Source organism: Erythrolamprus reginae, chromosome 2 (genome assembly GCF_031021105.1).
Source record: "Erythrolamprus reginae isolate rEryReg1 chromosome 2, rEryReg1.hap1, whole genome shotgun sequence".
Classification (NCBI taxonomy): domain Eukaryota; kingdom Metazoa; phylum Chordata; class Lepidosauria; order Squamata; family Dipsadidae; genus Erythrolamprus; species Erythrolamprus reginae.
In genome coordinates this window covers 102,009,066-102,035,723 of record NC_091951.1, presented here as the reverse complement: position 1 = coordinate 102,035,723, position 26,658 = coordinate 102,009,066, and the positions used below count along the sequence as shown (strand labels likewise).

The following is a 26,658-nucleotide window of genomic DNA, read 5'->3' as shown; positions in this document are numbered from 1 at the left end:
GAGACACTCAAAACATTTCTTTCTTCAAAATGTTGGTTTGAGAGTGCAAAGCATGAAACAAAACCCAGATTTCAAGTGTTCTTTATGGAGTATGAAACAAAACGCATTAAAACAAACTGAAGTGTGTACCAGATCCCCTTTTACAGGAGTAGCTCTAAATTTAATTCAGCTGAATCCCCAAAGAAACTGCCTAACAATTCCAAAACTCAAAGAATAACAATAGAAAGTTATGATCCTGCCCATATATGTCATTGAATCTTGTGCATTTTAAGCCATTCCTGCATCCATAGGGAAACTCAACCCCATCTCTAAGACCCAGAGAGGACCACGGAAACTTCTATGAAACACAAATCCCTTCTGTCAGTGTTCCAAATAGCATCCGAAACTAAATCAGAATCTGAGGCATGACCTTCCTCAAAGTTCCAATTTATTAACAGAGTCATGTTAGCACATATGAGAGAAACTCGAATCTCAACTCTTGTGGGTTGCTCCACCCAGTTTAAATTTCATCCCCATGTTCCCACAGTCACAAGTTCATCACATGATCGAGTCTGATTCTGCCAACATGTTCAATCCTCCCATCAACTTCTGGGTAGGTACTGAACAAAGGATGACATTGAGTATCCCGAAGGAATTTGTTCTGGCTCCTATTCTACACCCTCATGCAACCGGTCCTCCCAAATTCCCACAGTACTAATACATTCTACATTCTAATATGTGGCAGGTCAAAGTTTCCAACTCAACTGATGGCTTCAGCCTGACACCATCTTCATTTTGCATTTTTAATGTTCCCTTTTGGGAATAAATACAATACTTTTTTCAGAATCACTCCCAAAATGATTGTCTCTTCATGCTATGGATTGGAGGTTGTCCATAAAACTTGGACAAAATATTATTTTGTAAAAGAGTTGCCATATTATTATTTTTGTAACCCTGCAGTCTAATAAAAATTAGGAAACAGAGATTGTGGAGCGAAAGAAACTCAAAAGCAGGTTAGGATGCATAATTCATTTTATTGACAAGTGAAACTAATTTAGAAGATATTTCGTGGCTAAGCAAACAAAAGTGGAAGAAAGAAGGATGGAGGAAGAGCCATGTTGCTTGGAGTAATATCTCAGTCCTCTGGATCAGTATTGCATTAGTCCTTACATTGTCCATAGTAGTTCAACGTTATTATTCCACGGCTTTCACTATGAAGAGAAAGATATAGCACAGAATTTGAAAAGCCAGAAGTTGTAAGCTTTTTCACAAGTACAAGCCTGTTCTGCCCCAGTTATGGACCACAAAGAACAGCACACACAAAGTCTATACAAACCTTAATTTACTATTTAAGGATTACTAATAAGCTTTCTTAGTATTTGTCAAACACAAATACAGCTTAAAGCAGTCTTTTCTGAACAATGGCTGTTAATTCGACTTCATTGATAGTAACCCACTTCAAAATAGTAGCTCAACTTCAAAATAGTAACCCAATTCTGAGTAAACAGATTTGTAGATAACAGTGATCCTTCAATGGTTGGCAAAATGCCCAGAAGCAATTTGTAAGAAAAATGCCAAGAGAGAGAGAAAAAGAGCTGAGCAAACATTTCTGAATTTAAGACACGAATGAATATGATCTGTCTCTGCTAGCTAGTCATCTCCAGTCTCCTCACTGTCTAACACAGATGCCAGCTGCACAGCCACTGACACAATACCACATCAACCTCTTCGCTGCCGGAATCAGCTGCCAGCTGGATGGGATGCTAACGGGCCACAACGAAACCCAACATATTTTACAGCAACTACAATTGAAATGTAGGGTCTACTGTAATTAGTAGAATTAACCAGGGGTGGGCTACTGCCCGGACCGGGGGGGGGGGGATGCAGAGGACCAATTTGCACTGAAAGATATTGAAATAAAATGCAGGGCATCCTGCATAAGCCACACCCACAGTCTGGTAATAAAAAGTTTGGTAGCCCTTCACTGGAATTAACCCTCCCTTCATTTTGGCTGGCTGCGGTATGACAATAGAGAAACAGCTCTCCAATGAGGACATTCACTGACTTCAGAACAATCTTTGTCAGCCTAACTGGAACAAATGCAAATAGTAACAAATTCAGGACTTCCACAAAGTGGTTCCAAGGTGGGTTTCATCAGGTTATGATCAGTTCTGGAGAACCGGCAGTGGAAATTTTGAATAGTTTGGAGAAGGGGTGGGTTCTGACTTACCTCTCTGCTGGTTTGCTTCCTCCTGCATCACGGGGGCACGTGTGTATTGCACACCATGCCATTTATGTGACCTTTGTGTGGGTGCGCTTGCATGTGCATTGCTGAAAACTCCACTTGCCCCAAAATCAAGATGGCGCCCCCTATGGCACCACTGATAGAGCCAGCTCGAGGATGTGTCCAGTGGCCATCACTGACAGTTCAGTGAATAGTGGGAAACTCCCAATACTTGTTCTATAGAACCGGACTGAACTGGCAGGAATCCACGTTTGGTTTGGAGACCCAGTAGGAGAAATTTTTGGTAGTTTAGAGAAGCAGTAAATACTACCTCAAACTTGCCCCAACCACATCTATTGTTTGCTTCCGGAGTCCCAGCTGTTTTGAAGCAAATCGTTTTTGCAATATTCTTCCCCTGCCACATCCACCAAGCCGTGCAAACAGAACAGGTAATAAAATGTTTTGAACCCCACCATTGAAGTGATTTATTTTGGCATCATGAGTGAAACCAATACTTACACAAATGCATTACAGTAATAGCATCTGTTGGGATAGGTCACACCATCGGAGGCACAATGGGGCTGGAGCTCTTTGGTGCATGCTTTTCTGGGATAGCCACTGCAATCAATCTTAAGAGAGAGAACAACATTGGTTTTATCTTTTTTGCCTAATGTAAGACTCCTAAAGATCTTGTGATCTTCCAACCTCAGTGATGTAAAAACAGTGTTTTCCAGTTTGTGGAAATCCATGTGTACAGACTTCAGCTCCAAGAAATCCATTTGGTCATACTGGTTGAGGAATTCTGGACAATGAAGTCTACATATCAGAAGGAATTGGTCATATGAGACTCCACGAGGAACCCTGGTAGTGCAGTGGTTAGAATGCCATATTTATTTATTTTATTTATTTATTCAATTTTTATGCTGCCCTTCTCTTTAGACTCAGGGTGGCTTACAACATGTTAGCAATAGCACTTTTTAACAGAGCCAGCATATTGCCCCCACAATCCGGGTCCTCATTTTACCCACCTCGGAAGGATGGAAAGCTGAGTCAACTTTGAGCCGGTGATAAGATTTGAACCGCTGACCTACAGATCTACAGTCAGCTTCAGTGGCCTGCAGTACAGCACTCTACCTGCTGTTCCAGCCCGACTCTTTTGCAGGTTAATCCTGCCCACAGCCTGGAGTTTAATTCTGATGGGCTCAATGTTGACTCAACCTTCCATCCTCCCAAGGTCGGTAAAATGAAAACCAGATTATTGGGTGCAATATACTGCTATTTGTAAACTGTCCAGAGAGTGCAGTTGCCTTTTGAAGGAAAGCATTTTTGGGATAGTCATTGATTGAGACTCTCCATGGAAAACCTTCTTGAAACCAGGCTGTCTTGATGTTGTGTGCCTTTTGCTATCAAATAAATGCTTATTACTGAACTACCTTTCTGGTATTAGGCTATCTTGCTCTTTTATGGATTGTAACAGATTCTCTTAGTAAATGGGCTCTAGATATTATGTATAATATAAATAATTAGGGCCAAATTTTTAGCGTTTTACATATTTGCATTGAAAGAATGTCCTTAATATGATTGCTCTTTAAAACAGTCTAGAACTACTGCATTTCAAAGGAGAAATCTAATTTTTATCCTAGACTCTTTATCTAATAATATTTATTCCTTACATTTAGGGAGAGGGTTTGAAAAATCATACATCCCAATTAGATAGTTTTGGCACCAAGGCATATCATTCTAGGGACCATGCATTTGAATTCATTATCATGGAGAGAGACAATTGGTCAGCAAATAGATGGCATCTTTCAACATTTTAATCCTGTTTTGAGTTTTCAGCATTTATATTTGGAAGGGGTTGATAGTCAGATGTCTTATCAGGCAAATACAGTGGTACCTCAAGATACAAACCCCTCGTCTTACGAACAACTCAAGATACGAACCCGGGGTTCAGAAAAAATTTGCTTCTTCTTACGAACTTTTTTCGTGTTACGAACGCCAAACCCGAACTTCCGGGTTCGGCGTTCGGGAGGCTGCTGGGAAGCCCCCCGGCTGTTTTAAAAGGTGACAGCCGGGCGGCGGGGCTTCCCAGCAGCCTCCGAATGCCGAACGTGGAAGTTCGGGTTTGGCGTTTGGCTTCGGGAGGCTGCTGGAAAGCCGCCCGGCTGTTTTAAAAGGTGACAGCCGGGCTGGGGGGCTTCCCAGCAACCTCCCGAACCCCGAACTTTTGCCGAACTTCCGGGTTCGGGGTTCGGGAGGTTGCTGGGGAGCCCCCCAGCCTGGCTGTCACCTTTTAAAACAGCCAGGCGGCTTTCCAGCAGCCTCCGAACGCCGAACGCGGAAGTTCGGGTTTGCCGTTCGGCTTTGGGAGGCTGCTGGAAAGCCGCCCGGCTGTTTTAAAAGGTGACAGCTGGGCTGGGGGGGCTTCCCAGCAACTTCCCAAACCCCAAACCCGGAAGTTCGGCAAAAGTTCGGGGTTTGGGGGGTTGCTGGGAAGCCCCGCCGCCCGGCTGTCACCTTTTAAAACAGCCTGGGGGCTTCTCGGCGGCCTCCCAAATGCCGAACCCGGAAGTTCGGGTTTGGCATTCGGCGTTCGGGAGGTCGCTGAGAAGCCCCCAGGCTGTTTTAAAAGGTGACAGCCGGGCGGCAGCGTTTTTTTTGCATTTTTTTTTTTGGTTGCACGGATTAATTGACTTTACATTGTTTCCTATGGGAAACAATGTTTCGTCTTACGAACCTTTTGTCTTACGAACCTCCCCCTGGAACCAATTAGGTTCGTAAGGTGAGGTATGACTGTACAATGGAATTCTTGTACTGAAGACTCCCTTTCATATCAAGCTTGACACTGGAAAAGGTAACATCTTTTTGTCATTTTTAAAAATCCAAATTAATGTACCAATAAAGGAGAATATCAAGTTTGAGATGAATGGTCCTTAGTGCTCTCTGGATTGATTTGTTTTCTTGCAGACATTTCACTACCTAAACTAGGTATCATTGTCAGTGCTAGTTTGGAGTAGCAATTACCTAATTTGGGTAATGAAACATCTGCAAGAAAGCAACCAATCTCAGAGAGTACCAAGGAACACCCCACAAATTAATATATGCTATTTTTGAAGTCATAGACAATACATTTTCCACCATATACTTTCTTAGGAAGATTAAGATGTCTACATTATTACCGGAATTCAGTTCCTTAATTATTTCTATTATATTGTTAAGCCTATTTCCTGGAATGTATTCTGTCTTTTTTTCCTATGTAACATTTTACCATTTTATACTGAAAACTGGTTACATTACATAATCCATGAAGTCCATATAAATTTATATCCCAGACATTGCTTTCATTTCTACCTTTTCCTCACCCCCTCGCTACCATTGCAAAATCATAGCATATCTAAATCCCCAACTGTGATCATTTGGGTGTATTAAATAGTTGACACTTACTGGCTTATCTTCATCTTCAAAAGCATCTAAAAAGAAAGATAAAATCCATAAACAATATAAAGTAAAACCATAAGATTAAGCTTAACAACTAAATAATTTCTTTCACTGGAAAATAAAGATGATTTAACCTTACATATTTATTTCTGTCTCAAATGAAACTACATTCAAATTCTATCACTGAATAATACTGTGGCTAAACATGATCAAAGTAAAAATAGATTTCTTTAATCAGCTGACAACATAAAAACAAAAATAAGCAATCAAAAACAACTACAAATTTATAATCCTTTTGTTGGAATATGGTGTTGAATGAAGTTTAATGAGTTGGACTAAGTTGATTAAAGGTTTAATTGATTAATGCTCAGATTCATGATCAGAATTGCTTTCTGGGGTTTTAACACTTCAAAGCTGCCTAGTTTTTAAACTTTGGTAGTTTATTGGTGTCAGGATTATGGAGTGCTGCAATTTTATTTCTAAAGATTCATGTTATTTCTACATAATACCAGCTATAATTTAAGGTTGGAAATCTGTTATAAACACAATATTCCTGTAAAGAAGCCTTTAAAATGTCCACTTTTGTGAGGCTGAGTGCATAATGCTGATAATCCTATACTGTTCTGTTCTGTTCTGTTCTATTCAGCTTACCTGAGTACAAAACGAAGAGCGTCAGGGTGAAAAACAGGCAAATAGCCACCTTCATGTTGATAGGAGAGGAAAAAAATCACACCAGAGTTCTTCTACCAAAATAACTTCTAGCTATCAGGGACACAGGTGCCGTTTAAGCTCTAGCTGGGCATTTATGTGTATATATAAGCATATCACCCGCATCCTTATCAAAAGAAGATAAGAGAATGTTGACATTGCAACATATAGGCACTTTTCATTTCCCCCATTTTATTAGTATAGGGGAATGTGAAAAGCTAATGTTAGTCAGTTTCTATTAGTAAATATTGAGTGATCTTTGGGAACAGTAAACATTTGTTAAATCATAAATCATAAGCAAGTAAATCATTTATATGTTCAAAGGGGAAATGTGAAAAATATAATTCATCAAATATCAGTTATATATTAAATATCACACCGAATACAGTTCTTAGATAGCCTCATGATAATCTTCATGTGTTTCTAGATTGATTCCAATTTTGAAATTCTTCCACAAAGCATTGAAATTGTGTTATTATTACAATTGATTGAAGAGCTATGGTTGAAAAAATGACAATTTTGCCATTCCTTAAAGAGCTACTCTATGTACTCTTGCAATCTAGTAGCCAAGAGGCAGTTTCTCTATCTTGGCAACTTGTGCAATGAAATTTCATTTTAATGTATGCCGAATATTGTACATTTAAATTTATTCTAAGTCTAATTTTAAGGTATATGAAGTTCAACTCACAGAAATGCCCGACCGGCGGCTTAAACCGCCAGCCGAAATTGCCGCAGGATCCGGGGAGATGCTGTTGGCAGCTCTTCCGAGCTCCGAACTTCCGGTTTCCTTTGGAAACCGGAACTTCGGTTTCTGGCAGCGCGCCAGGGTCGCGCGCTGCCTGCTGGTCTGGGGGAAGGTCCTAAATCGCCCTATTTAAGGGCGATCCGGATAGGACCTCCTCCTTGCTTCCTTTGGCTGCAAAAGCGAACACCCGCCCACCCTCCGCTATTAAAAGTGTGTCTTAAGGAGGTCGCCTCGGGGCCGAATAGGAATTTTTGCGGCCTCCCCTTTAGAGGCGGCTGTTTTTTCGCCTATTCCCCACTGATGGTACGGACTGGATTGGTTAGGGGGTGCGGCGCATTTAGATTAATAGGCCTCCCTTTGGTCACTGGGGTTTGGCAGGTTAGGGGCGGAAATGGGCAATTAGAAGCGACTGCGCATGCTCCTTTGGGCATCCTTAAAGGGTGATGGACTGCCTCTCTCCAGGAACTAGAGGCTGGAGCAACCTCGGGGATTGGAGAGAGGATGTCCATGGGAATCACCGGATCCAATTTCCCATGGGGATTGGAGGGTGAACTCCTCCCACCCGACGAAGGGGCGTGACTTGGATCCAGGTGAAGGTGGTACCTTCACCTGGTTCAGCAAGGAGTTTTTGCCCAATGTTGCCAAGGAATTTTCTGGTAGGAATTTCCGCCCCATTAGTTTTGGCCTCTGCAGGTCCTTAGTTCATTTTGAATTTAAATATTTAAATTGACGTATTCAAATTTATTTAAATGTATGTTAATTTAATAAAATGACCCTTATTTAATCCACAATATGTCTCAGCGTCGTTACTCTGCTTCCGGGGGCAATATATATTTCTTCCAAGTCCCATAATTCTATAAGCTATTTTCTTGATACGTGAGCTCTTGAATATTTAAATAGAAAAATAAACTGATCAAATAGTATAATGTGTATGTTATCATATTACAAATAAAACAATGTGCAAAGTTCTGCTAAGTACTCCATCAACGTTTCTTACATTCTGGTGCTAAATGTGTAAGGAAATTGTCATCTTTTTCCAGCTAGAATTAAGGTTGCTTGCAGAAATTGTGGTATATAGCTTCAGCCTTATATGACTGAAATGGCAATTTTTCAGCCCCAGCTATTCAATCAGTTGTAATAATAAAACAATTCCATTGCTTTGTGATGGAATTTTATAATCGGGATCATGTCTAGAAACACATGCTCATCATTATTGCAAGGCTATCTAAGAACTGTATTCTCTGTGTTTATTTATTTATTTATTTATTGGATTTCTAGGCTACCCTTCTCCATAAACTCTTTAATAAGAATATACATTCACCCTCACAAATGCATCACTATCATTTAAACTAAAAGTATGTCTTTAGAACACAAAAGGTGATCATCTAAAAAAGTAAATTAATATTCTACAGTCATTTCATTTTATAGCATCCAGGTTCCTTCAGCGAACCTTAGTTTTAATGGTGCAAGTGAGGGCTGCAACATTTCTGTTAGAATCATACATAATTGAAGATGCCAAATGCAGTAACAATTCAGCACTTTATTTTTCTCCAAGCTGTAGTGGTAGCAGATCTCCCGGCAGGCTCCAGGGAAGCTCCTTTTAAGGGTTTCCCTGAAGGCTGCTGGCCACTGACAGTTGTTCATATTTCCAGCCACGTGAACAGACAAATAACTTGACGTACATCTGGATGTAACCATTTCTTTCTCCTTGAATGGAATTAGGTTCAAAAACAGAAACTCCATCTTATTCTTCTGATATCAGTGGCTGCAAATCTTCCTCTTTTTTTTTTTTTTTTGAGGGACCAGAAAATATGTTTTGTTTAGAAAAACAAGCAACTGGCATCTGAAGGCTGATCAAGTTTAGTGTTTTCTCTTTTGCACACAGGTGGCTTTTCTTCCTCCTTAAAAGCACAAAGTTGTAAGAAAGGCACACAATACAATATATATGTATTATATACATATATACATAGAAACATAGAAGACTGACAGCAGAAAAAGACCTCTTGTTTTGGTGTTTCCCCTCCATGGGAAACACCACAGTAACTGAATTTAAACATGCCTGGGATAAACATATATCCATTGTAAGATAAAATACAGGAAATGTATAAGGGCAGACTAGATGGACCATGAGGTCTTTTTGCTGGCAATGGATGTCCGGAGGTGGGGTTTCCCAGTGAGGGGAGCCTCAGTGAAATTGCAGCATCACAAAACCACGGAAGTCCTCAATACCCCACCTCCGGACTTCTGTGTTTTTGTGATGCTGCGATTTCGCTGAGGCTCCCCTCACTGGGAAACCCCACCTCCGGACTTCCGTTGCCAGCAAAGCACCCATTTTTGCGCTTCTGGGGTTACCCTGCAGCATCGCAAAAACATGGAAGTCCAGAGGTGGTGTTTCCCATGGAGGGGAGCCTCAGGGGAATCCCATCAGCACAAAAACGGGCGCTTCGCTGGCAACAGAAGTCAGGAGGCGGGGCATTCCGGTGGTGGCGGCTTGGGTTTGTAAGTTGAAAATAGTTTGGAAGAAGAGGCAAAAAAATCTTAAACCCTGGGTTTGTATTTCAAAAAGTTTGTATGACGAGGAGTTTGTAAGATGAGGTATCACTGTATAGTGATTTTCCCTGTGATATAATCAAATCTATATAAGTAGCCACTTGCTTTTATTTGGTTCTGAGATGAAATCCTTTGAGACATGCCACATAGATTTGGCTAGATAAAATTTGAAGAGGCACCTGGTTTGAATTTCTTATGGTAAAGTAATGTGCTAGAGGCACAGGTGGATTTGTACTAATTTGAGATGTTCCTTTTTAGAAGAGAGCTCAAAACAGAAGTAGTAAGTGGCAACTGACCTTCAAAGTGATAAGAAAAAGAGAAGGTTTTATTTACATTTTCCTGGGCCAAGAAATTATCTTCACTTTTGAAAGGGGCTTAGAATTACTTTGTGACATCCATTCCAGACCTACTTTCATCTTTTACTTATGACCACCAATTCGCTTACTCCTGGGCTGCATGCATGTGCACGCATTATGTGCTGTGTGGCTACGCTTTACACAAGTGCGCGCACATGCACAGTGCTGTAAATTCATTATTTTTTTAAAAAGAGCCCAAAGCAAGATGGCAGTGCATGTGCAATGCCAGAAACTCAGCTTCTGTGCATGCGCAGAAACAAATCACCCAAAATTTATACATGCATGCATGCATCATACATACATACATACATACATGGTTACATATTACTCAGTCCTTGACATTTCCTAGCTCTAACAGTGATATGCAGGCTAGGGAAGTATATTTAAAGGCATGTATAATGTTCTAATGTATAGAAGTTAAGGTTAAATGTGTGGCAGAAAGTGGACTCTGGGTGTGTTTTTCCTATTGCAGTAAGTGAGGTTGAATGTGTATAATTTTAGAAGAGCTCTCTCTCTCTCTCTCTCTCTGGGTGTGTGTACATACATATACAGTTTATATAGTAGATAATGTATATTTTGGGTGCCTGTGGGTAACATGTATGTACACATATGGCATATAGGATTAAATAGTATATTTTGGATGGTGGAATATTTGCCATGAACTCAAAGCCTTTATCACATATACTTTATGTGGAATAAAAGATATACTAATAAACATAATATAGCATCTCCAAAAGTGATGGAGAACCTTCGGACTGATGTGATATCAGTAGCAAACATCTTATTATTGAACTTCTTCAGATTCTTAAATATATGAAACATATACCTGTGCCTATGCAGTTAAGTATTGTAATTAATAATAATAATAAAACACATAATTTGATACAAAAGAAAAAGATAGAATATATAACAATTTCATTATTTATTAATAAATGAAACTGAGACTGTGAATTTTCACTTAGTAAAACAGCAGGAGCAGAGGGAAGAATACGGTGATGTTGGTGTCATATTTGAAGGAATCAAATACTTTCAGTCAATCTTCTTTTACGTCTTCAAATCACTTGCATTTTCCAATGAACTTCAGCTGAAGAGTTCTACCACTGAGACTGATGAGGAAACAAAGCCAAGAATCCATTATGATACCTCACGAAACTACTGACTGTCATAAATCCAATTAATAAAAAGAAAGAATCTAGTATTCAGCAAAAAAACTAAAGAAATTGACCAAGGAGCTGTTTCCTTCTATCCCCTAACAGTAAAATAGTAAAATATACTGATTAACCCCACCTCCCTGTTCATTTCTGTTAGAAAATCATTTATTTTAAAAGAGCTGCCAATAAAAGTGCTCATCACCAGCTGTACCTAGTAAAGCTTATACTCACATATATGCAGTACAAAAGAAACAATGATTATCATAGGTTTCTCCGTCAGAGGCACAGTGCGGATTGTACTCTTTCGTGCAGCCTTGTCTTGGAAAACCCTTACAATAAATCTACACAAAAAAGCAAATGATATATTTACTTTCTCTACTCTTCTTTACAGTAAGGCAGTAGCTATTAATGTTAATGTTAGTATGTATTTTGTGCATGTGATTATACAAAAAACTGATTATTATTATGCTGTCAAGTTGTATTTCCATCTTTTGTAAGTCAAGTGAAGCTAAGCCCAGTGGTCCTCTCTTCTTCCACATGGCTTTGCTCTTCCTTGTGTGAGGAGCAAGTGGCAGTCACGGCCAGCAGGCCTTCCTCTTTCCATCTCTTCTGCCAATTGCTACCATTCCTGCTGCAGGAAAACTTTGGTCACTCATGTTTCTTCTCAACTGGACTCTTGCAATGCATTTTACGTGAGGCTACCGTTGAAGACACCTTGGCAGGTACAGAGGAACCAAGAGCTATAAGAATATTTTGCCTAGATCACCTCAATACATTGGGACTTTCGCTAGCTACCAATCAGTCTCCAGATGAAATTGAATATGCTGCTTGTCACCTTTAAAGCAATTCGGGATTTGTTTAGCTCAGGAACAAATATGGAATGGAAGGGAGGAATCTCTTTAGGGACCATGAAGCTGGGCCTTTTCCATTGCTGCCTCCCATCCATGGAACATCATTCGTTCAGGAACCTGAAAACTACCAATCTTGCTGGTATTTAGGAAACCTATCAAAACTCGGCTGTCCAGGAAGTCTTTGAGGACTGATTTGAGAGGTGTAACACTTCAGTATGATATGATGGGAATTAGATTGTTTTTCTATTTCAATTTACTTAATTTAAGTGTAGACCATTTAGAGATGGTTGTGACAAAAGTAACAGTTAAGCCTCAGCTATCTAAAGAATATAGTTCCCAGCTATTATAGTGACACTACAGAAACTATTATTATTATTATTATTATTATTATTATTATTATTATTATTATTATTATTATTATTATTATTATTATGTCAGTACAACACAGCAAACGAGATCACTATGCTGGATTTCGTATTTCATCACCAGTCGAGCGCTTCCCAAGCACCTAGGACTGCGTGATGTAGCAGTGAATTATGTTTGCCGATCCCAGTAAAGCAGCCTTTTGCAATTGACAGATGGAGATTTTGTTAATTCCGATGGTTTTCAAATGTCCGCTGAGATCCTTTGGTACTGTGCTCAGCATGCCAAGTACCACTGGGATCACTTTCACTGGCTTATGACAGAGTCATTGCAGCTCGATTTTTAGATCTTTGTATTTCACTAATTTCTCTAGCTGCTTCTCCTCAATTCTGCTGTCTCCTGGGATTGCGATGTCGATGATCCATACTTATTATATATAATAATAATGATGATGATGATGATAATAATAATAATAATAATAATAATAATAATAATAATAATAATAATTGGAGGTCTTTGAGTTCAACATACAATAATAAAAGTACATATGGAGAGGGGCGGCATACAAATCTAATAAATAATAATAATAATAATAATAATAATAATAATAATAATAATAATAATAATAATAATTTATTAGATTTGTATGCCGCCCCTCTCCATATGTACTTTTATTATTGTATGTTGGACTCAAAGACCTCCAAGGTCCCTCCCAACTTCTTCTTCTTCTTGTTGTTGTTGTTATTATTATTATTATTATTATTATTATTATTATTATTATTATATCTGGGATTACTGGTTTTATTGCCCTGTACAAGAAATTCTGTGCAGCATCAGGGTTGTACATTTGAAAATATCAAAAGAGCGGAAATTGATGTTAAATCAGGGTCAGTATACAGTATTTGCAAAATATACAGGAGTGGGTGAGGGGGAGAAATTGCAAGCGTAACTGAAGAAAAATGTAAGCATGAAATTATTTGTGCTCAGGGACATGTTCATAAATTTAAAATGAAGCTTTGGCGGTGGTAGCTGTGAAACAAATGGAACACTAATGAGAAGCAATCTCAATGGAAATTAGAGAGTGGGTGGGACAATGTCTGAAGTGGTTACAGTAAGCATCTGTTCCCTTGCCCTTTCCTCACCAGTTGCCACTATTAAAGAGATTTAGAATTTTTGGCTCGGTACCAAAGAAGCCAATAATTGTTCAAAATTATGGCCTTGCAGGGGCCAGTGTGAGAGGGAAAGAGATTAGGAATACAGTCCTCTCATCTTCACTTTAGCCATGCAATTTATGGCTTTCTGTAAATGTAAGTGTAATTGGATAGCATGGTAGCCCTGAAGTGACCATACATTTCCCAGATTTCATTCCTCCAAGCCTGGGCATTCTGTAAATTATTTCATTTGAGTAACCTTGTTTCCACAGCCATTGCCCTATACAGTACTTTCCAATTTCATCCAACTGAAAGCTACAAACAGACATTAGAGTTTTAATAGTATATCAATGTTTCACTGATCACCGAACAATCAATCCAGAGTTCTCAACCAAAGCACAAATGACCAGGGTCAAATTATCCAACTTCAGATAACTTATGCAAAGATTTAGCTCTCTGGAGAAGAAAGAAGGAAAGAGAATAAGATGAACTCAATTACAGTGGTAATGGAAGAACCAAAAAACTAAGATACATATAAATCCTCACTGAGAAAAATCTATCTATGTGATTGCTAGAAGTTGAAATTGACTTTATGGCACATAATCAATTTGTCAACTCTGTAGTTTGTTTGTTTGTTTGTTTGTATGTTTACTTACTTATTTATTTATTTATTTATTTGACTTCTATGCCGCCCAATCCCAAAGGACTCAAGGCAGTTTACAACAATGATAAAATACAATAAAATAGATACAAAAGATAAAGTTGCCCTGACCAAGGCCAGAGGTTAGAACTGCCCCCACCCTCCTTGTCTTTCATAAATTGCTTAAGACCTACCTATATCGCCAGGCATGGGGGAATTGAGACATCTCCCCCAGGGTAATATAGTTTTATGGATGGTATGCGTGTGTTGCAGGGTTTTTAAATGATGGGTTTTTAATGTGTTTTCTTTTAAACATTAGATTTGTCACATTGTACATTGTTTTATTATTGTTGTGAGCTGCCCCGAGTCTGTGGAGAAGGGTGGCATACAAATCTAATAAATAATAATAATAATAATAATAATAATAATAATAATTGTAGTAGTAGTAGTTGTTGTTGTTGTTATTATTATTATTATTATTATTACTACTACTACTACTACTACTACTACTACTACTACTACTACTACTACTACTACTATCTTTGAAGCTTTAGTGTTGCCACAATGGAGATGATGGTTTGGGGCAATGTTCCCTCTAATTTTTTTTCGGTGTGGGCGGAAAAGTATAGTGTCTGAGCGACAGTCCCTTTGGGACTGGGCGGCATAGAAAAATAAATAAATAAATAAGAAAAAATTCCCTTCTTTTTTTATTAAAAGAAATTAATAATAAAAAAACCCCAAAATCTATTACTATTATTATCTTCTCTTTTTCCATCCCTGTCTCCTCCCCCCTTGTGTGTGTGTGTGTGTGTGTGTGTGCGTGTGTGTGTGAACTCTTGAACAATTTCCAATTAGAGGTGAGCTATTGGAAATGGTTCAAGAGTTCACACACACACACACACACACACACACAAACGGCTGGGTTTTTTTTCTCTGTTATTATTTGGGTGCTTTTTACCATATGCTTTAAATCAAGAGTCATTTCTCTCTCTTGCTCTCTCCCCCTCTTGCTCTCTCTCTCTCTTTCTCTCTCTCTATTGTTTTCTTTCTCTCTCACTCTTTCTTTCTTTCTATCTCTCTTGCTTTCTTTCTCTCCCCCTTTCATCTCTCTCTCTCTCTTGTTTTCTTTGTCTCTCTCTATTGCTTTCTTTCTCTTCTCTCTCTTGCTATCTCTCTCCCCCCCCTTTCTCTCTTTCTCTCAGCAGCGGCATTGGGCAGTAGCTGTGGGACGCCGGCAGGGTGATCAGCTGTGAGGCGGAGATCCCGAACGGAGGCACCGACAGCGAGGGGGCTGCGAGAGCGCTTTCTCTGAGCGCTTCAGGAATGCCTGCCCTGCCTCTACTGCAGCCCCCTTGCTGGAAGTCTGGGACGAATGCACTCCCAGCAAAGGGGCTGCGAGAGGGGCGGGGCGGGCATTCCCGAAGCCCGCGGAGAAAGCCCTCTCTCGCAGCCCCCTGGCTGGGAGTGCTTTCATCCCGCAGCTGCCACTGCCGTGAGAGAAGTCACGCCCCAAGGCAGGAGGCAGCGGCGGAGGAGAGGGGGCAGATCGGGTGGGCGGGGGGGCAGGGCTGAGAAGCCAGGGGCGCGTTTGGCCAGAGGCACCGTGGGGAGGCAGGGGAGGCCATGGCTCCCTTTCCTCCTACTGCCGCACCTTCCCACCCCCACCCCACCCCCTCAGGCTGGCAGGGGGATGGTGAGCAAGCGCCCATGAAAAAGGGCGCACGTGGGGTATTTTGGGGCATACGCGCGTGCACGCGTGCAGCTTACAGGGAACAGTGGTTTGGGGGAGGGGGTAGAGATAGCTGGGAATTTGTAGCCAAAACAAAATTTGTTTTGTAGCCAAAACAAAATACTTTCCCTTGGGAACCAAGGACATTCCAACAAGTGAAGAAAGGAGGAGTGATGTTACCAAGCAACTGGCATAGCAATCCAAACAAGTAAACAAACCAACAAACAAATAAATAAATAAATAGGACAGCACGCTGATTGAACCACGTGACTGATTGGGAAACAAAGAAAACATTTACTTTAATTGGGTGAAAACCACGGGAACCTTTAGAGTTGGTTTTCAAGTCTCTGCCAGTATGATATATCTAATAAACCTCTTCTTTTAAGAATCTCCCAGCTTCAGGGTTTTGTTTGCTATGGGTGTATTACTTGAAATTCTGACACAACTCATGATCAAATGATGAAATACAAGGGACTTGAATAATAATAATTTTTGTGTGACTCACCTCGAGATCGATCGCAGTGGCAAAATCTGCAAACAAAACATTCAAAATGAAAATACTTAGAACAAATCTATACCGTCTTATATTTTCTTTTCTTCATCTCAAAAAGTGAGTTTTTGTCTATTTCTGTATACTGTATTTTTGGGATTACAAGACACACTGGAGTATAAGACTCACCTTAGTTTTTGGGGAGGAAAATAGAAAAAAAAATCTGCCCACTAAATATTCATCTGGCTAGCTTCCTTAGTCTGGCCAGCTTCAGCACATTAGTTTGCTGCTTTTGAGCAGGATAAAAACAGATTCTAAAGCCAAAGAAAAAAAACCAGGCACAGAGTGGAAGATAGCTTCACTCGCTTGCACCTTGTTCAGGCTGAAAAAACCCTTCTAAAGTACCGCTGATTTTCAGTGGAAGTAGCAGTGAAAAATGCAGGCAAACACTTAGCATCTCATTAGGGCTGAAAAAAAAGCTTCTAAAGTACAGCTGCTTTTCAGAGGAAGTAACACTGAAAAAAGCAGGCAACATATGGAAGATTTACTCTTGGCACCTTGTTAGGACTGGAAAAAAAGCTTTGAAAAGACTACATTTGGAGTATAGAGGCCCCCAAATATTCAGCCTCTTTTAAGGGGAAAAAGTATGTGTTATACACTAAAATACAGTATATCTTAGCAGCCAACTTCCCTGGATTTAATATAAAACTTAACAGAGGGGTGTCCTAAAATATATTCAGAGCCAAGCTAACTGTGTTGGAATCAGTGGAGCTTCTACATACATTACAAATGTTTCCAATTAAATGTAAGAACCATGCAAGAGACTGAGACATGACACCATTGGTGTTTTTGCTTGGAAAATTTTAAGCACTTGGGAAAAGTACTACTCTGTTATTCAGGGGATTCTCAAGCTTCACAAAACAACAACTCCTGAAAATAAATAGCGAATTGATGTGACAACTCTTCTGAATTAAAAAAACAACAACAGGTAGTCCTCTACTTCGGACCACAATTGAGCCCAACATTTCTGTTGCTAAGCAAGGCAGTTGTTAAAAGAGTTCTGTCCCATTTTACACCCTTTCTTGCCCCAGTTGTTAAGCAAATTACTGCAGTCATTCAGTTAGTCTCACAGTTGATAAGTGAACCTGTCTTTCCCATTGACTTGGTTTGTCAGAAGGTTGCGAAAGATGATCACATGACCCCCAAGACACTGCAACTGCATTAATACATGCCAGTTATCAAGAATCCAAATTTTGAGCATGTGATCAGAGGGATGCTGAGGTAATCATAGGTGTGAAAAAGGTCATTAATCACATTTCCCAGTGCTGTTGTAACTTCAAATGATCAATAAATGAATGGTTGTAATTTGAGGACATGCTGCAGTAAATAAAATAAACTGTCCTTTTTCCAAAGTCACCAGGGCTATTTTCTACACTTTGCCTGTGTAGCCTCCCTGTTCAGCTGTACAAAAAGCAGTGATGGGTTCCTACGGATATGGTCAGGTACACAGAACCAGTAGAAAAGTTTTGGTCAGGTACACAGAACCAGTAGAAAAGTTTTGGTCAGGTACACAGAACCAGTAGAAAAGTTTTGGTCAGGTACACAGAACCAGTAGAAAAGTTTTGGTCAGGTACTCAGTACCAATAGAAAAATTGTGAATCCCCCCCCCACCTTCTGGGCTCTGGTTATGTTTTCCCTATTGCAGTAAATGAGGTTGAATTTATTTATTTATGTTATTTATTTATTTATTGGATTTGTATGCTGCCCCTCTCCGGAGACTCGGGGCGGCTAACAGCAATAATAAGACAGCGTACAATAATAATCCAATACTAAAAACAATTAAATTGAATGTGTATAATTTTAGAAGAACTGTGCATGCATGTGTGTGTGCGTACATACACATGCAATTTATGTATATTTTTGTGTGCCTGTGTGTAATATGTAATATGAATTAACAGTATATTTTGGATGCAAATAGATAGGAAAATTGTATCTCTTTGAGGTGAGGAGAGGTCAGGCCTCTCAAACCCTTGACATGAGTGATGTCAAGTTGGCCACCTTTAAGCCAGCCACATGACCTTTAAGTCACCCCCAAGTCACATGATCATCAAGCCACTCCCACCTGGTCACATGGTCGGCAAGCTAGACCCACAAAATAAGCCATGCCCACAATGTGGTAATAAAATTTTTTGCAGCCTTTACTGACAAGAAGTTGTACTCCCCACAAATTGTTTAACGGACTGCCCCACACTCTGGTAAGCCCTAATGTACAAAATCGTCTTGCTATACAATCATCTCTGCATAAGTAACCTCTTGCTTTCCTTTGGGTCTTCTATGGATGTTCCTGAAAGTGGAATCAGTTTCTACTGAGATTAATTTGCAATTGTTGTTCAACTATGGACTTGTTTTCTCAATGACCCATTTAATGAAGTGTAAGTCCTGAAATCAAAATCCCTCCCACAAGGAAAAGTAACAATATGAAATTCAATGAATTGAAAATATTACTGAGTAGTGATGAACACATTATTCCTAATAAGGTTTATAAAATGTTACTGAAACTGAATTTGAAAAGTGATTCAGTTGGCAAGAAATGTTGGGCACAATTTGATGCTTGAACAATGGTAAAATATGTAGACAAAAGTTTTAAAATTCACGCTACACTATAATATAAAAGCAAAATCTTATAAGGTGATGTATTGCTAGTATTTAGCACCAGATAAATTATCGAGAATGTATAAAGGCATTTCAAATGAATGTTGAAAATGTAAAAGTAAAGAAGGGACCTTTTATCATTTATGGTGGACATGTGATAAAACAAAGAAAAAAATTGGAGTAAGGTTCATATTTTAATACAGAAAATTCTTAAAATGAAGATAAGGATGAAACCAGAAATTGATCAAAGAGAAGAATGCACTATATTTTTCAGATTATAAGATGCACCCTTCCCCCCCATAAAAGAGGCTGAAAATTTGAGTGCATCTTATACTCCAAATGTAGTTTTTACTAGCTTGTTTTCAGCCCTAGTGGGGTGCTAATGAGTGATGCAATCTTCTGTGCTTTGCTAGCTAAGCTATCTTCCCCTTGCCTGTTTTTTTTAGAAGCCTTTTTTTCAGCCCTAACATCAGTGAAGTGATCTTCTCTGCTTTGCTAGCAAGCGATCTTGTGCCTTTCTTCAGCCCGAATGAGGTGCTAAGGAGTGAAGCAATCTGTCTGTGCTTTGCTAGCAAAGTGATCTTCCCGTTGCCTGCTTTTGCCATTGTTTCTCTCTCTGAAGAGAGAGAGTGGTGACCTGTTTTAGAAACTGTTTTTTATCCCCAGCCAGGGAATAAAAAGCAAGCACGCATGCTCAAAACCAGCAAACTAATGTGTTGAAGCTGACCAGACTAAGGATTAGCCAGATGAATATCTGGTAGGCAATTTATTTTTTCCCTATTTTCTTGCCCAAAAACTAGGGTGCGTCTTATACTCCAGTGTGCCTTATACTCCGAAATATATGGTAGTACTTTGCTACTACATGGAGACGGCTTCTGAACCTAGTGCTTGAGGTGGGGAAAAAATAAAGCCTTGATTTTGGATTTTACTGATTAGATTGATTTGCTGTTGCAGAAATGGCTAGTTCATATTATTATGGAAAGGAAAAAGTTTAGGGTTTTGTGTTAATTTATTCTACTGAAGCAGATGGAGTTGGAAGTCAACACTATTTCTTTCTTTCCTTCACACCCTTCCCACTTTTCTCCTCCCCAAGGTGTCTTACATTTGCTTTTCTTTTTTCTTAATTCTACAATTTAATAAAATGTTGAATGGGGGAAAAAGAAATACAACCAACCTGAGTAAAAGAAGAACACCATCAGAGTAAGCAGCAGAAAACCACTTGGCTTCATGGTTGAGTTAGTAGGTCTGGTTGCAGGTGGAAGTTCTGTAGGTAGGTCTCTTCCATGCCTTTCTTCACTATATATGAGCTCTCTATTATCTTAGTGACATAATCTCTTCCTCTTTTCAAGAGAAATCAGGTAGGGTGCCAGAGTTAACTGCCGTGAGCAGCCTTATTTCAAAACTCTTTTTTTAACGTAAAGGTCAAGAATGAAGAAACACATGTTGATCAATATTTTGACAAAGAATGAAAAAGCAACTTATTCCTTAAATACAGATCATAGCGAAGTGAAATGATGCACAGTATTACAAGAGCATCAATACAAAGAAATTTTAAAACATTGTGAAATGCTCCCATTTGATCCTACAATAAAATAATAATTGATAAGTTTTATAGATGAAAATAATTTACTTCTTGTAGAAGTATACATAACTCCTTGGTGATAATAGTGTATCCCTAGTAGCACAAAAATAACAATATGTTTGCTTATAGAAACATAGAAGTCTGACGGCAGAAAAAGACCTCATGGTCCATCTAGTCTGCCCTTATACTATTTTCTGTATTTTATCTTAGGATGGATATATGTTTATCCCAGGCATGTTTAAATTCAGTTACTGTGGATTTATCTACCACGTCTGCTGGAAGTTTGTTCCAAGGATCTACTACTCTTTCAGTAAAATAATATTTTCTCATGTTGCTTTTGATCTTTCCCCCAACTAACCTCAGATTGTGTCCCCTTGTTCTTGTGTTCACTTTCCTATTAAAAACACTTCCCTCCTGGACCTTATTTAACCCTTTAATATATTTAAATGTTTCGATCATGTCCCCCCTTTTCCTTCTGTCCTCCAGACTATACAGATTGAGTTCATTAAGTCTTTCCTGATACGTTTTATACTTAAGACCTTCCACCATTCTTGTAGCCCGTCTTTGGACCCGTTCAATTTTGTCAATATCTTTTTGTAGGTGAGGTCTCCAGAACTGAACACAGTATTCCAAATGTGGTCTCACCAGCATTCTATATAGCGGGATCATAATCTCCCTCTTCCTGCTTGTTATACCTCTAGCTATGCAGCCAAGCATCCTACTTGCTTTCCCTACTGCCTGACTGCACTGTTCACCCATTTTGAGACTGTCAGAAATCACTACGCCTAAATCCTTTTCTTTTGAAGTATTTGCTAACACAGAACTGCCAATACAATAGTCAGATTGAGGATTCCTTTTCCCCAAGTGCATTATTTTACATTTGGAAACATTAAACTGCAGTTTCCATTGCTTTGACCATTTATCTAGTAAAGCTAAATCATTTACCATATTGCCGACGCCTCCAGGAATATCAACCCTATTGCACACTTTAGAGTCATCGGCAAATAGGCAAACCTTCCCTACCAGACCTTCCCCTATGTCACTCACAAACATATTAAAAAGAATAGGACCCAGAACAGACCCTTGTGGCACACCGCTTGTAACCTGACTCTGCTCAGAATACTCGCCATTCACAACAACCCTCTGGTGTCTATGCTTCAGCCAGCTGCAAATCCATTGAACTATCCAGGGATTAAGTCCAATCTTCACTAATTTATCTATCAGCTCTTTATGTGGAACCGTATCAAAGGCTTTGCTGAAGTCCAGGTAGGCAATATCCACGGCACCACCTTCATCCAACACCTTTGTGACATAGTCAAAGAAATCAATGAGATTAGTCTGACATGATTTGCCTTCAGTAAAGCCATGCTGATTTGGGTCCAATAAGTTATTGTTTTTTAGGTGCTGATTTATCCTCTTTTTCAGTAGAGTCTCCAACATTTTAACGACAACTGATGTCAAGCTAACTGGCCTGTAGTTACCAGCTTCTTCTCTACTGCCCTTCTTGTGGATAGGCACAACACTTGCCATTCTCCAATCCTCAGGAACATCTCCTGTTAACAAGGATTGGTTAAACAAATCAGTCAGGGGGGTAGCAATGACAGATCTGAGTTCTTTAAGAACTCCAAACTGGTTTCCAAACTGGTTTTGAAGAAACAGCTAGCACAAATATTAAAAGGAGCCAGCACTGTAATATCAAATATAAATACCATCTCATGGCAAAAAACCCCCAACTGATGTACAACACAGCTGCCTTATAAACTGAATATCTGGGATGCAATTAATCAACAAAGAAGAAAATGGGCAAACACTGCAGCACCAAAATGAAAGATCAGACTGGAAACTAAGTTCAGCATGCCAAGATCAGATGCGGGCAAGATAGAACATATGAATGAAAAGAAGTTGGAAAGCAAGAAGATGAAAGCAACCTTATTAAGTAATAATAGAACAGAAAGATCAAGAGCTGATAAGCACCAGTTGAAGACAACTGCATGGTTTTTTATTCAAATATCTGCCTGACTTGAAAGCAAATCACTGTTGGTGTGCTCAGTCTTGAAGTTTGCAACACCTCATTTGTGACCCCCTCTGTACAACCGGCTGTTAAGAAGGGAGATGGATGGTACCAGAATAGGATCTCAGTTTTAACTAAATCCACAATAATAATCTTTCACCATTCAGAGGCTAAATTCTCATTTTCTGTAGATAATGAGAAGAGGAAAATGACATAATTAACATAAGGGAATCAATATTTGTATTCACCTTTGTAGGAAATAAAGAGAATAAGTAGGCACACAATGGGGAACACAGTCAAAAGGAAGGAGTAGGTGCTGGTAGCACGCTATACAAGCAGCCTGGTATAATGCCTGTTGTGTGTCTGCTTAGTTTTTTCTAAATCTCTGGTCTATGAGGAGGGGAGGAAAAACAACACAATAGGCACATGGAAAATAATAATAATAATAATAATAATAATAATAATAATAATAACAACAACAATAACAACAACAACAATAACAACAACAACAACTATAATAACAACAATAACAATAACAACAACAAACAACAACAACAACAACAACAATAATAATAATAATAATTTATTAGATTTGTATGCCGCCTCTCTCCAAGGACTCGAAGCGGTTCACAACAACAATACACAATGTACAAATCTAATGTTAAAAGAACAATTAAAAACCCTTATTATATAAAAAAAGCAATCACCCAACCTAACAGACCATACATAAAACCATAGTAGCTAGGGGTATATCAGTTTCCCCATGCCTGGCGACATAGGTGGATCTTCAGGAGCTTTCGAAAGACAAGGAGGGTGGGGGCAGTCCTAATCTCTAGGCAGAGTTGATTCTAGAGGGCCAGGGCCACCACAGAGAAGGCTCTTCCCCTGGGTCCCACCAGACGGCATTGTTTAGTCGACGGGACCCAGAGAAGGCCAACTCTGAGGGACCTAATCGGTTGCTGGGATTCGTGCGGCAGAAGACGGTCCTGAAGATGCATACTGACAATGTGTAATGGTGAGAGAGACAGAGACACAGAGCGAGAGAGAGAAAAAAGAGAGAGAGAGAGATTTAATACATGCCAGTTACTAAGGATCCAAATTTTGAGCATGTGATAAGTTAAGGTAATTTATGGAACTCTCATTTTGCCTCTTAATTATTGGAGAACAGCAATCAAGACTTTCCTTGCAGAGCACAGTTGAAGTTCCTCATGCATAGTTTTTAATTATATTTTGCATAATTTATCCATATTTGACTATTATTAAAATATATGAAGGATTAGGCTAGTCTAGAGAAAACAAGAACTGGAGGGGGGGGCATAATTGCAGTATTCCAGTACTTGAGTGCCTATGACAAAAAGGAGGGGCTCAGTTTATTTTCCAAAGCACCAAAGGGCAGAACAAGAAACAATGGATGGATACTAATCAAGGAGAGAAGCAACCTGGAATTAAAGAGAAATTTCTTGACATTGAGGACAATTAACTAGTGGAACAGATTGCTTCATCACTTGGGGCTTTTAAGAAAAGGCTGGATCGTTACTTTTTCTGAAATAGTATAGGGCTTTTGGTTTGTGTGCTAAAAGGATGTATGTGCACACTAGCGTGTGCATGTGTGCCCACACCCATGCCCTCCCTGTGCAATGGACTCCTGAAGCTAGGGATGGTGACAAATGGCCCAACGGGCCAATCAGAAGTTTGGAAAACAACTTCCAGTTGGACTGTTGTTGTTTTTTAATTATTGAGTAATTTAAAAAAATTATCACATATAACATACAGAAAAAAAGGGGGGGAAGAAAAACATGTATACATAAAACATCTACGAACCTATACAAAAGACATAACAAACCGAACAATCCACATAACTCAACAAATCAAATAATATCTAGTTATTCTTCCTTTAGCAGTCTAACATATCATCTTACATCACGATTATTCTTATTTTCTTACTTTAAGAAATTTATTACATTTATTACACCCATTATTTTTATATCTTATCCTTATTTCCATTAGTTACATATCTCTTTATTTATCTGCATGTAAAATGTCTCATTTTGTTTTGTTTTTGTGATCCAACCAGTCATACTATTTCGCCCTAATTTTGTAAAAATCTGTTTTCTATTTATCTTTTATTTGCATAGTTAGTCTGTTCATTTCTGTGCATTCTAGAATCTTATTTATAATTGTTAGGTTAGTAGAGACTGTATTTTTTCTCCAAAATTGAGTGTATGTAATTCTGGCTTTCATCTGTTATATGTATAATGAGAAACTCGTTGTTTTTATTTATATTGTCATCCATAATACCTAATAAGAATATTTCTGGTTTTAACTCTATTTTATGTGTTGTAATCTTGGTTAACCATCTCTGGATCCCCCCCCCCCCCCCGAATAGAATCTGGACTCTGGCCACATCCACCACATATGGTAGTATGAGCCCAGTTCTTTTTTGTACTTCAACATTTTGCCAATAGTTTAGGGGGGAAATTTGTTGGGGATAGATGCCATTGATAAAACATTTAAGTTTAATGTTCCATAACCAAATTCTTTCCCAATGTTCTAAATGTTCAACGTTTTGAGCCCATGTCACCATCACTTCCTTAACTCTTTCTTCTTCCATCCTAATATTTAATAAGCAATTTTATAATTTTGTAATCATTTTGTGTCTGACCCCCCAAAAATTAATCCAAATTCTGATAATTATTTTGGAAGCCAAATAGTAATAAATCTTTTTTTATATTTTGTTTGAATTTGAAAGTAAGGCCACCAATCTATGTGTATTCCAATCAATGCCAGATCCTCTCTTGTTTTTAAATTATTTTGATCGTCCAGTAGTTGATTGTAAATAACCTTTTTGTCCAAATCCAATACATTGGGATAGATTATGGCTTCCATTGGAGATATCCATTTTGGAATTTGGCTATAATGTTTCATTTTAATTTCTTCCTAATCGTTTATTAGCATTCCTCTGATATGGTGCCTCTGAAAATAACTATGGTCTTTATAATCCTCATTTCATATAAAATTGTGCCAGCCCATTTGTAGGTCATGCCCTTCTATCATTCAAAGTCTTCTATTAGTCAGGGTTATCCATTCTTTAATCCATATTGCTGTTGCTGCTTGGTGGTATATTTTCCAATCTGGCAGTCCAAATCCTCCTTGTTTCCTTTTATCTTGTAGTAATTTGTATTTCATTCTAGGTTTCTTACCTAATTTAGTTACCTAAATTTCAGGACTGCTTTGTCTAGTTCTATGTAAAAAAAAATTCCCAGTTTTTATTGGGGCTGTTTAGAAAAGATAAAGGATTGGGATGTTTTTTTTGCCATTCACTGGCTTCAGGAGACTTCCCTGAAACCTGGGGAGAGCGAAAACGGCCAAATAAAAGTTCAAAAATCAGCTGGTCAGCGCACACATGTGTATCCCGATTGATATGGTTTTGTGTGCCACCTGTGTTGTGTTTGGGCCTGGGCCAGCCGTTGCTCCCACAGATGGAAGAGATGCGGCACAAAGTGAATGTGAAAGCCTGGCTGACAGCCAGGAAGATGTGGCAGACGGCCAGGAAGATGTGGCAGACAGCCAGGAGGACGAGGCCACTGGGACGCAGGATTCAGCAGACAGTCTTTCCTCCCTGGGTTCTTCTGCAGATCAATATATTGATCTACGTAGCCGAAGAGCTATGCAAAGAAGGGATCGCTTTAAGGAGTATTACAAATCATTATAGGAGCACCTGAACTGGGTGTGGTTCCCTTAATGAGGGCTAAAGGGATAAAAGGGAACAAAGGCCAAGGCAAACTGTGGCTGTTTATTTGTGTTGTTTTGTGGTTCCTGCTTCGAAGTTTCTGTGTCGTTGGAGTTTTCAACCCAGCTTTTTCAGACAAGTGGGAGGTGAAAACTCTGGGACTTGCTGTTTGCTTCAAAGATGCAAAAGGACTCCTGAAACGTCTTTGCTCATTCCAGGTTGTCTTTGTTTTTCCCTGTGTTTTTTGTATGCGGCTGAAGTTTTGCATTGTTTTCGGACATTAAGAACTGTTTTTTGAGTAAGCTATT

At 39.1% G+C, this 26,658-nt stretch overlaps 2 protein-coding genes across 2 annotated transcripts; both read right to left on the bottom strand.

Annotated features, from left to right (window-relative positions):
- Nucleotides 1–993: 993 nt before the first annotated feature.
- Nucleotides 994–6,457, bottom strand: LOC139158518 (kazal-type inhibitor-like protein). The gene is made up of 4 exons (XM_070735840.1): nucleotides 6,293–6,457; nucleotides 5,648–5,673; nucleotides 2,723–2,832; nucleotides 994–1,190 (listed from the first exon to the last, which is right to left on the bottom strand). The coding sequence occupies exons 1-4, from the start codon at nucleotides 6,345–6,347 to the stop codon at nucleotides 1,139–1,141; spliced, it is 243 nt and encodes an 80-aa protein (XP_070591941.1). The 5' UTR covers nucleotides 6,348–6,457; the 3' UTR covers nucleotides 994–1,138.
- Nucleotides 6,458–10,974: 4,517 nt separating this feature from the next.
- Nucleotides 10,975–20,285, bottom strand: LOC139158517 (kazal-type inhibitor-like protein). The gene is made up of 4 exons (XM_070735839.1): nucleotides 20,202–20,285; nucleotides 16,391–16,416; nucleotides 11,383–11,492; nucleotides 10,975–11,106 (listed from the first exon to the last, which is right to left on the bottom strand). Exons 1-4 carry the CDS (start codon nucleotides 20,254–20,256, stop codon nucleotides 11,058–11,060), a joined length of 240 nt encoding a protein of 79 aa, XP_070591940.1. The 5' UTR covers nucleotides 20,257–20,285; the 3' UTR covers nucleotides 10,975–11,057.
- Between the last annotated feature and the right edge of the window lie 6,373 nt (nucleotides 20,286–26,658).